This window comes from Oncorhynchus mykiss, chromosome 19, assembly GCF_057628025.1.
Source record: "Oncorhynchus mykiss isolate SJ-2025 chromosome 19, ASM5762802v1, whole genome shotgun sequence".
NCBI lineage: Eukaryota > Metazoa > Chordata > Actinopteri > Salmoniformes > Salmonidae > Oncorhynchus > Oncorhynchus mykiss.
The window spans coordinates 1,350,756-1,362,500 of NC_143040.1; the positions used below are offsets into that span (position 1 = coordinate 1,350,756).

At 49.9% G+C, this 11,745-nt stretch overlaps 1 protein-coding gene across 4 annotated transcripts in view; it reads right to left on the bottom strand.

Moving 5' to 3' along the window:
- Positions 1–2,632: 2,632 nt before the first annotated feature.
- LOC110518262 (phosphopentomutase) overlaps positions 2,633–11,745 on the bottom strand; it is a 22,535-nt gene continuing 13,422 nt past the window's right edge. For 2 of the 4 annotated variants that reach the window (XM_090209807.1, XM_090209809.1), the window contains 4 exons: positions 9,150–9,279; positions 8,328–8,523; positions 4,826–4,959; positions 2,633–3,408 (listed from right to left, as the gene is read on the bottom strand). In XM_090209807.1, the coding sequence (XP_090065933.1) occupies positions 3,306–3,408; positions 4,826–4,959; positions 8,328–8,523; positions 9,150–9,279 (563 nt within the window). In that variant the 3' untranslated portion in view covers positions 2,633–3,305. Of the gene's footprint in view, positions 3,409–4,825; positions 4,960–6,241; positions 6,374–8,327; positions 8,524–9,149; positions 9,280–11,646; positions 11,721–11,745 lie in introns of those variants that run through there. The other 2 variants (XM_090209808.1, XM_090209810.1) reach the window with 2 other exon arrangements.

The following is an 11,745-nucleotide window of genomic DNA, read 5'->3' on the forward strand; positions in this document are numbered from 1 at the left end:
CCCAGCTGTAATGACTCTTAGAGACTTACCCAAGAAGACTCCCAGCTGTAGTCGCTGCCAATGGGTTTCTAACATGTATTGACTCAGGGAGGAAGGAGGGAGGGTGATATATACGTATCGAATACTCAAAGGTATATTAGTGGTGTAGGTATATATGTAGTTCTATATGTAGTTTTATATGTAGTTCTATATGTATTTCTATATGTAGTTCTATATGTAGTTCTATATGTAGTTCTGTAGTTTTATATGTAGTTCTATATGTAGTTCTATATGTAGTTCTATATGTAGTTCTATATGTAGTTCTGTAGTTCTATATGTAGTTCTATATGTAGTTCTGTAGTTCTATATGTAGTTCTATATGTAGTTCTATATGTATTTCTATATGTATTTCTATATGTAGTTCTATATGTATTTCTATGTGTAGTTCTATATGTAGTTCTATATGTAGTTCTATATGTAGTTCTGTAGTTCTATATGTAGTTCTGTAGTTCTATATGTAGTTCTATATGTAGTTCTATATGTATTTCTATATGTAGTTCTATATGTAGTTCTGTAGTTCTATATGTAGTTCTATATGTAGTTCTATATGTATTTCTATATGTATTTCTATATGTAGTTCTATATGTATTTCTATGTGTAGTTCTATATGTAGTTCTATATGTAGTTCTATATGTAGTTCTGTAGTTCTATATGTAGTTCTGTAGTTCTATATGTAGTTCTATATGTAGTTCTATATGTAGTTCTATATGTATTTCTATATGTAGTTCTATATGTAGTTCTATATGTATTTCTATATGTAGTTCTATATGTAGTTCTATATGTAGTTCTATATGTAGTTCTATGTGTAGTTCTATATGTAGTTATATATGTAGTTCTATATGTAGTTCTATATGTAGTTCTATATGTAGTTCTATATGTAGTTCTGTAGTTCTATATGTAGTTCTATATGTATTTCTATATGTAGTTCTATATGTATTTCTATGTGTAGTTCTATATGTAGTTCTATATGTAGTTCTATATGTAGTTCTATATGTAGTTCTGTAGTTCTATATGTAGTTCTATATGTAGTTCTATATGTATTTCTATATGTATTTCTATATGTAGTTCTATATGTATTTCTATGTGTAGTTCTATATGTAGTTCTATATGTAGTTCTATATGTAGTTCTATATGTAGTTCTGTAGTTCTATATGTAGTTCTATATGTATTTCTATATGTATTTCTATATGTAGTTCTATATGTATTTCTATATGTAGTTCTATATGTATTTCTATGTGTAGTTCTATATGTAGTTCTATATGTATTTCTATGTGTAGTTCTATATGTAGTTCTATATGTAGTTCTATATGTAGTTCTATATGTATTTCTATATGTAGTTCTATATGTAGTTCTATATGTAGTTCTGTAGTTCTATATGTATTTCTATGTGTAGTTCTATATGTAGTTCTATATGTAGTTCTATATGTAGTTCTATATGTAGTTCTGTAGTTCTATATGTAGTTCTATATGTAGTTCTATATGTATTTCTATATGTATTTCTATATGTAGTTCTGTAGTTCTATATGTAGTTCTATATGTAGTTCTATATGTATTTCTATATGTAGTTTTCATTCATTTGTAATAAATGTTCAGATTTTTTTTTTCTACCACTTGTGAGATAATATTTTTGTGTAGATTGTTGACCGAGAAAAAATGACAATTCAAATCCATTTAATTTCCTCTTTGTAACAAGAACATGTGTAACAAGTCAAAAGGAGGTTGTGAATACTTTCTGAAAGCACTAATATACACAACAACTGAAGTATTTATATTAATTATTAGTATTTTATTAACGTGAATAAATTATGGTTATTAAGTGATCTACAGTACTGGACAGTCACTACCATCATGTACACACAACAACTGAAGTATTTTATTAACCTGATGTGATAAATGATGGTTAATATGTGATCAACAGTACTGGAGAGTCACTACAATCATGGGACTTTTATTAGTTGTTTTGCTCAGTGTTACAGCATTCAACACACACAATGCAAAGGGCATTTAATGTAAAACCATTTTTTAAATGATAATAAGTAATCGAAACAGAAAATCAGAAAGTATTAATCACACAGCATTAGTAGTCAGCCTGGAACGCACCCGTAATCTGACAGGACTAGAACACAGGCTCCATTAGTAGTCGGCCTGGAACGCACCCGTAATCTGACAGGACTAGAACACAGCCTCCATTAGTAGTCGGCCTGGAACGCACCCGTAATCTGACAGGACTACAACACAGGCTCCATTAGTAGTCGGCCTGGAACGCACCCGTAATCTGACAGGACTAGAACACAGCCTCCATTAGTAGTCGGCCTGGAACGCACCCGTAATCTGACAGGACTACAACACAGGCTCCATTAGTAGTCGGCCTGGAACGCACCCGTAATCTGACAGGACTACAACACAGGCTCCATTACGGGTGCGTTCCAGGCCGACTACTAATCTGAAAGGACTGCAACACAGGCTTGGAATTTACACAGGAATGTAGTTAAAATCTCTGTTTTTCATATTACACATTTTACAATATCTATACTCTCGGCGGATTGCAGTCAAAAAGTATTGGTGGAAATTAAATGACCAAATGAACAGGTTATTCCTTTTAAAAATCACATCTTTATTGTTGTTCTTGAAACATTATGCAGTAATGGTTACAGAGGAGGCTGGTTATTGAGGAGGAGCAGTGGTATCAGTATTTAAAAAAAAACAATTATTTAACCAGGCAAGTCAATTAAGAACAAATTCTTATTTACAATGACGGCCTACCACCGGCCAAACCCAGACGACGCTGGGCCAATTGTGCGCCATCCTATGGGACCTCCCAATCACGGTCGGTTGTGATACAGCCTGGAATCGAACCAGGGTCTGTAGTGATGCAGTGACAGACCGCTGCGTCACTCGGGAGCCTAGTGGTAGTACTACTCCTCCTTCTTCTCGAACAGGGTTGGAGTTAAAACCCTGAACTACAGTTAGTTACCCTGTGTGTTTGGTCAAATACACAGCACTCCAGCTAGTAGATAAGACTTAGAGCTCCAGATACAACCCATTAAAGACTTCTAGAATGTGTGTGAGTTCTACAATGTATGTGAGTTCTACAATGTGTGTGAGTTTTAGAATGCGTGTGTGTGAGTTCTAGAATGTGTGTGTGTGTGTGTGAGTTCTAGAATGTGTGTGAGTTCTAGAATGTGTGTGAGTTCTGGAAGAAAGGGAATCTTGATCAGGAAGTCAAACCAGCGCGGGTCTTTGTGTTTACAAGCCACTGATGTGTGTTACTCAGGCTTGGACAGCAGGTTATTCTTCTGGGGCTGGAAGAAGTCCTCTACGATGGCATTAACCAGGTCATCTAACTCCTTCTGTAAACCTTTAACATCACTGACACACAGAGAGAGATGGAGGAGAGAGATGGAGGAGGAGAGAGAGATGGAGGAGGAGAGAGATGGAGGAGAGAGAGAGAGGAGGAGAAAGAGATGGAGGAGGAGAGAGATGGAGAAGAGAGAGGAGGAGAGAGATGGAGAAGGAGAGAGATGGAGGAGGAGAGAGAGATGGAGGGAGGAGAGAGATGGGAGGAGAGAGATGGAGGAGGAGAGAGAGATGGAGAGAAGAGAAAGATGGAGGAGAGAGATGGAGGAGAGAGAGATGGAGGGAGGAGAGAGAGATGGAGGAGGAGAGAGAGATGGAGGAGGAGAGAGAGATGGAGGAGAGAGATGGAGGAGGAGAGAGAGATGGAGGAGGAGAGAGATGGAGGAGGAGAGAGATGGAGAGAAGAGAGATGGAGAGAAGAGAGAGATGGAGAGAAGAGAGAGATGGAGGGAGGAGGAGAGATGGAGGGAGGAGGAAAGAGAGAGATGAAGGAGATAGATGAGGGAGGGAGGAGGGAGGGAGGAGAGATGGAGGAGGAAAGAGATGGAGGGAGGGAGGAGGAGAGATGGAGGAGGAGAGAGAGATGGACGGAGGAGAAGATGGAGGGAGGAGGAGAGAAAGGAGAGATAGGAGGAGGAATGAGAAATGAAATGGAGGAAGAATGAGAGAGATGGAAAGAGTTAAGTTTCACATCTGCTAGAGCACTGCTGTGTGTGTGTGCATATAGAGTATGTGTACGTATTGTGTGTGTGTGTGTTTTATACCTGTTGCCGGGGGGCAGCACACAGCTCAGTGTAGTATATAGTGTGTTTTATACCTGTTGCCGGGGGCAGCACACAGCTCAGTGTAGTATATAGTGTTTTATACCTGTTGCCGGGGGCAGCACACAGCTCAGTGTAGTATATAGTGTGTTTTATACCTGTTGCCAGGGGCAGCACACAGCTCAGTGTAGTATATAGTGTGTTTTATACCTGTTGCCGGGGGCAGCACACAGCTCAGTGTAGTATATAGTGTTTTATACCTGTTGCCGGGGGCAGCACACAGCTCAGTGTAGTATATAGTGTGTTTTATACCTGTTGCCGGGGGCAGCACACAGCTCAGTGTAGTATATAGTGTTTTATACCTGTTGCCGGGGGCAGCACACAGCTCAGTGTAGTATATAGTGTGTTTATACCTGTTGCCGGGGGCAGCACACAGCTCAGTGTAGTATATAGTGTGTTTATACCTGTTGCCGGGGGCAGCACACAGCTCAGTGTAGTATATAGTGTGTTTATACCTGTTGCCGGGGGCAGCACACAGCTCAGTGTAGTATATAGTGTGTTTATACCTGTTGCCGGGGGCAGCACACAGCTCAGTGTAGTATATAGTGTGTTTATACCTGTTGCCGGGGGCAGCACACAGCTCAGTGTAGTATATAGTGTGTTTATACCTGTTGCCGGGGGCAGCACACAGCTCAGTGTAGTACTTGATCTTGGGTTCCGTTCCGCTGGTCCTCATGGTGGCCACGCCCCCGTTAGAGAAACTAAACGTGATCATCTGACCACTGGGGGAGGAGGGGAGGACCTGGGGGGGAGAGATTAAAGGTGACCATCTGACTACTGGGGGAGGAGGGGAGGACCTGGGGGGGAGAGATTAAAGGAGACCCTCTGACTACTGGGGGAGGAGGGGAGGACCTGGGGGGGGGGGGGGGGATTAAAGGAGACCATCTGACTACTGGGGGAGGAGGGGAGGACCTGGGGGGGAGAGATTAAAGGTGACCATCTGACTACTGGGGGAGGACCTGGGGGGGAGAGATTAAAGGAGACCATCTGACTACTGGGGGAGGAGGGGAGGACCTGGGGGGGAGAGATTAAAGGAGACCATCTGACTACTGGGGGAGGACCTGGGGGGGAGAGATTAAAGGAGACCATCTGACTACTGGGGGAGGAGGGGAGGACCTGGGGAGGGGGGATTAAAGGTGACCATCTGACTACTGGGGGAGGACCTGGGGGGGAGAGATTAAAGGAGACCATCTGACTACTGGGGGAGGAGGGGAGGACCTGGGGGGGAGAGATTAAAGGAGACCATCTGACTACTGGGGGAGGAGGGGAGGACCTGGGGGGGAGAGATTAAAGGTGACCATCTGACTACTGGGGGAGGACCTGGGGGGGAGAGATTAAAGGAGACCATCTGACTACTGGGGGAGGAGGGGAGGACCTGGGGGGGAGAGATTAAAGGAGACCATCTGACTACTGGGGGAGGAGGGGAGGACCTGGAGGGGAGAGATTAAAGGAGACCATCTGACTACTGGGGGAGGAGGGGAGGACCTGGGGGGAGAGATTAAAGGAGACCATCTGACTACTGGGGGAGGAGGGGAGGACCTGGAGGGGAGAGATTAAAGGAGACCATCTGACTACTGAGGGAGGACCTGGGGGGGAGAGATTAAAGGAGACCATCTGACTACTGGGGGAGGAGGGGAGGACCTGGGGGGAGAGATTAAAGGAGACCATCTGACTACTGGGGGAGGAGGGGAGGACCTGGGGGGGAGAGATTAAAGGAGACCATCTGACTACTGGGGGAGGACCTGGGGGGGAGAGATTAAAGGAGACCATCTGACTCCTGAGGGAGGAGGGGAGGACCTGGGGGGAGAGATTAAAGGAGACCATCTGACTACTGGGGGAGGAGGGGAGGACCTGGGGGGGAGAGATTAAAGGAGACCATCTGACTACTGGGGGAGGAGGGAGGACCTGGGGGGGAGAAATTAAAGGAGACCATCTGACTACTGGGGGAGGACCTGGGGGGGAGAGATTAAAGGAGACCATCTGACTACTGGGAGAGGAGGGAGGACCTGGGGGGGGAGAGATTAAAGGAGACCATCTGACTACTGGGGGAGGACCTGGGGGGGAGAGATTAAAGGAGACCATCTGACTACTGGGGGAGGACCTGGGGGGGAGAGATTAAAGGAGACCATCTGACTACTGGGGGAGGAGGGGAGGACCTGGGGGGGGGAGGAAGAGAGGTGGAGGTAGAGAGAGAGCGAGGGAGGTAGAGAGAGAGAGAACGAGGCAGGTAGAGAGAGAGAGCGAGGGAGGTAGAGAGAGAGCGAGGGAGGTAGAGAGAGAGCAAGGGAGGTAGAGAGATAGCAAGGGAGGTAGAGAGAGAGAGCAAGGGAGGTAGAGAGAGAGCGAGGGAGGTAGAGAGAGAGCGAGGGAGGTAGAGAGAGAGCCAGGGAGGTAGAGAGAGAGCCAGGGAGGTAGAGAGAGAGCGAGGCAGGTAGACAGAGAGCCAGGGAGGTAGAGAGAGAGCCAGGGAGGTAGAGCGAGAGCGAGGGAGGTAGATAGAGAGCCAGGGAGGTAGAGAGAGAGCCAGGGAGGTAGAGAGAGAGCCAGAGAGGTAGAGAGAGAGCCAGAGAGGTAGAGAGAGAGCCAGGGAGGTAGAGAGAGAGAGCCAGGGAGGTAGAGGGAGGTAGAGAGAGAGCCAGGGAGGTAGAGAGAGCCAGGGAGGTAGAGAGAGCGAGGGAGGTAGAGAGAGAGCGAGGGAGGAAGAGAGAGAGAGAGGGAGGTAGAGAGAGAGAGAGGTAGAGCGGGTGTTTATCTCCTCACAGCCTTGTTGTCTGCCTGGCTGCTGTCGTATCCAGTAGTGAGGTAGAGAGAAAGCGAGGGAGGTAGAGAGAGAGCGAGGGAGGCAGGTAGAGTGGGTGTTTATTTCCTCATAGCCTTGTTGTCTGCCTGGCTGCTGTCGCATCCAGTAGTGGGGTAGAGAGACAGCCAGGGAGGTAGAGAGAGAGCGAGGCAGGTAGAGAGAGAGCGAGGCAGGTAGAGAGAGAGCGAGGCAGGTAGAGAGAGAGCGAGAGCGAGGGAGGTAGAGAGAGAGCGAGGCAGGTAGAGAGAGAGCGAGGCAGGTAGAGAGAGAGCGAGGCAGGTAGAGAGAGAGAGAGCGAGCGAGGGAGGCAGGTAGAGAGAGAGCGAGGGAGGTAGAGAGAGAGCGAGGCAGGTAGAGAGAGAGCGAGGCAGGTAGAGAGAGAGAGAGAGCGAGCGAGGGAGGCAGGTAGAGAGAGAGAGTGAGGGAGGTAGGTAGAGAGAGAGCGAGGGAGGTAGGTAGGTAGAGCGAGGGAGGTAGAGAGAGAGCGAGGGAGGTAGAGAGAGAGAGAGCGTGGGAGGCAGGTAGAGAGAGAGAGAGCGAGCGAGCGAGGCAGGTAGAGAGAGAGCGAGGGAGGTAGGTAGAAAGAGAGCGAGGGAGGTAGGTAGAGAGAGAGCGAGCGAGCGAGGTAGGTAGAGAGAGAGCGAGGGAGGTAGGTAGAAAGAGAGCGAGGGAGGTAGGTAGAGAGAGAGCGAGCGAGCGAGGTAGAGAGAGAGAGAGCGAGGGAGGTAGAGAGAGAGCAAGGGAGGTAGGTAGAAAGAGAGCGAGCGAGCGAGGTAGAGAGAGAGAGAGCGAGGTAGGTAGAGAGAGAGCGAGGGAGGTAGGTAGAAAGAGAGTGAGGGAGGTAGGTAGAGAGAGAGCGAGGGAGGTAGAGAGAGAGCAAGGGAGGTAGGTAGAAAGAGAGTGAGGGAGGTAGGTAGAGAGAGAGCGAGGGAGGTAGGTAGAGAGAGAGCGAGCGAGCGAGGTAGAGAGAGAGAGAGCGAGGTAGGTAGAGAGAGAGCGAGGGAGGTAGGTAGAAAGAGAGTGAGGGAGGTAGGTAGAGAGAGAGCGAGGGAGGTAGAGAGAGAGCAAGGGAGGTAGAGAGAGAGCGAGGGAGGTAGAGAGAGAGAGAGCGAGGGAGGCAGGTAGAGAGAGAGAGAGCGAGCGAGCGAGGCAGGTAGAGAGAGAGCGAGGGAGGTAGGTAGAAAGAGAGCGAGGGAGGTAGGTAGAGAGAGAGCGAGCGAGCGAGGTAGGTAGAGAGAGAGCGAGGGAGGTAGAGAGAGAGCGAGGGAGGTAGAGAGAGAGCGAGGGAGGTAGGGTGTTTATCTCCTCACAGCCTTGTTGTCCGCCTGGCTGCTGTCGTATCCAGTAGTGAGGTCTCGCACAGCGGTGATAGCGACGCCTCCACACTGCCTGGGGTACGACACATCCTCCTGGTTGCCGTAGTGACGCAGCCGGTCAAACATGGCCCGGATCACTTCCTGGTCGTGACAGATGAAGTAGGAGTTCTTAGTGATGTGGTACCCATACCTGGAGGAGAGGAGAGGAGAGGGGAGAGAAGAGAGGGGGGGGGGGGGGGGGAGAGACACAGAGAGGGGAAAGTTACTTTGTAAAGCACTTTGGGCTCTGCAAAAAACACTATTTTCTACACATACATATCTAACATAAAGGTCAAATACATATCTGCGTGAGGTGTTTTGTTGCGTGTGTGTGTGTGTGTGTGTGTGTGAGACCCACTCCTTGTAGACAGCAGTGAGTTGTTGTGACAGCGTGTGTGTGTGTGTGTGTGTGTGTGTGTGGTTGTGACAGTGTGTGTGTGTGGTTGAGACAGTGTGTGTGTGTGTGAAGTGTGTTTTTGTGACAGTGTGTGACAGCGTGTGTGTGTGTGTGTGTGTGTGTGTGTGTGTGTGTGTGTGACAGCGTGTGTGTGTGTGTGTGTGTGACCCACTCCTCGTAGACAGCAGTGAGTTGTTGTGACAGCGTGTGTGTGTGTGTGTGTGTGTGTGATCCACTCCTCGTAGACAGCAGTGAGTTGTTGTGACAGCGTGTGTGTGTGTGTGTGTGTGTGTGTGTGTGTGTGTGTGACCCACTCCTCGTAGACAGCAGTGAGTTGTTGTGACAGCGTGTGTGTGTGTGTGTGTGTGTGTGTGACCCACTCCTCGTAGACAGCTGTGAGTTGTTGTGACAGCGTGATGTTCTTCGCGGCCAGGTATGATGTCATCTCCCCAGCGATGGCTGCCGCACTGACCCCGTCTTTATCCAGCACGGCAGAACCACACATGTACCCTGCAACACAACGAGGGGCGAGAGGAGGGGCACTGACCCAGTCTTTAACCACACATGTACCCTGCAACACAACGAGGGGCGGGAGGAGGGGCACTGACCCAGTCTTTAACCACACATGTACCCTGCAACACAACGAGGGGGAGGAGGAGGGGCACTGACCCAGTCTTTAACCACACATGTACCCTGCAACACAACGAGGGGCGAGAGGAGGGGCACTGACCCAGTCTTTAACCACACATGTACCCTGCAACACAACGAGGGGCGGGAGGAGGGGCACTGACCCTGTCTTTAACCACACATGTACCCTGCAACACAACGAGGGGCGGGAGGAGGGGCACTGACCCTGTCTTTAACCACACATGTACCCTGCAACACAACGAGGGGGAGGAGGAGGGGAACTGACCCAGTCTTTAACCACACATGTACCCTGCAACACAACGAGGGGCGGGAGGAGGGGCACAGACCCCAGTCTTTAACCACACATGTACCCTGCAACACAACGAGGGGCGAGAGGAGGGGCACAGACCCAGTCTTTAACCACACATGTACCCTGCAACACAACGAGGGGCGAGAGGAGGGGCACAGACCCCAGTCTTTAACCACACATGTACCCTGCAACACAACGAGGGGCGGGAGGAGGGGCACTGACCCAGTCTTTAACCACACATGTACCCTGCAACACAACGAGGGGCGAGAGGAGGGGCACTGACCCAGTCTTTAACCACACATGTACCCTGCAACACAACGAGGGGCGGGAGGAGGGGCACTGACCCAGTCTTTAACCACACATGTACCCTGCAAAACAACGAGGGGCGAGAGGAGGGGCACAGACCCAGTCTTTAACCACACATGTACCCTGCAACACAACGAGGGGCGAGAGGAGGGGCACTGACCCAGTCTTTAACCACACATGTACCCTGCAACACAACGAGGGGCGGGAGGAGGGGCACAGACCCTGTCTTTAACCACACATGTACCCTGCAACACAACGAGGGGCGAGAGGAGGGGCACTGACCCTGTCTTTAACCACACATGTACCCTGCAACACAACGAGGGGCGAGAGGAGGGGCACTGACCCAGTCTTTAACCACACATGTACCCTGCAACACAACGAGGGGCGAGAGGAGGGGCACTGACCCTGTCTTTAACCACACATGTACCCTGCAACACAACGAGGGGCGAGAGGAGGGGCACTGACCCAGTCTTTAACCACACATGTACCCTGCAACACAACGAGGGGAGGAGGAGGGGCACTGACCCTGTCTTTAACCACACATGTACCCTGCAACACAACGAGGGGCGGGAGGAGGGGCACTGACCCCATCTTTAACCACACATGTACCCTGCAACACAACGAGGGGCGGGAGGAGGGGCACTGACCCAGTCTTTAACCACACATGTACCCTGCAACACAACGAGGGGCGGGAGGAGGGGCACTGACCCCATCTTTAACCACACATGTACCCTGCAACACAACGAGGGGCGAGAGGAGGGGCACTGACCCTGTCTTTAACCACACATGTACCCTGCAACACAACGAGGGGGAGGAGGAGGAGCACTGACCCAGTCTTTAACCACACATGTACCCTGCAACACAACGAGGGGGAGGAGGAGGGGCACTGACCCAGTCTTTAACCACACATGTACCCTGCAACACAACGAGGGGCGGGAGGAGGGGCACAGACCCAGTCTTTAACCACACATGTACCCTGCAACACAACGAGGGGGAGGAGGAGGGGCACTGACCCAGTCTTTAACCACACATGTACCCTGCAACACAACGAGGGGCGGGAGGAGGGGCACTGACCCAGTCTTTAACCACACATGTACCCTGCAACACAACGAGGGGCGGGAGGAGGGGCACAGACCCAGTCTTTAACCACACATGTACCCTGCAACACAACGAGGGGCGGGAGGAGGGGCACAGACCCAGTCTTTAACCACACATGTACCCTGCAACACAACGAGGGGCGAGAGGAGGGGCACTGACCCAGTCTTTAACCACACATGTACCCTGCAACACAACGAGGGGCGGGAGGAGGGGCACTGACCCAGTCTTTAACCACACATGTACCCTGCAACACAACGAGGGGCGAGAGGAGGGGCACAGACCCAGTCTTTAACCACACATGTACCCTGCAACACAACGAGGGGCGAGAGGAGGGGCACTGACCCTGTCTTTAACCACACATGTACCCTGCAACACAACGAGGGGCGAGAGGAGGGGCACTGACCCAGTCTTTAACCACACATGTACCCTGCAACACAACGAGGGGGAGGAGGAGGGGCACTGACCCAGTCTTTAACCACACATGTACCCTGCAACACAACGAGGGGCGGGAGGAGGGGCACAGACCCAGTCTTTAACCACACATGTACCCTGCAACACAACGAGGGGCGAGAGGAGGGGCACTGACCCAGTCTTTAACCACACATGTACCCTGCAACACAACGAGGGGCGGGAGG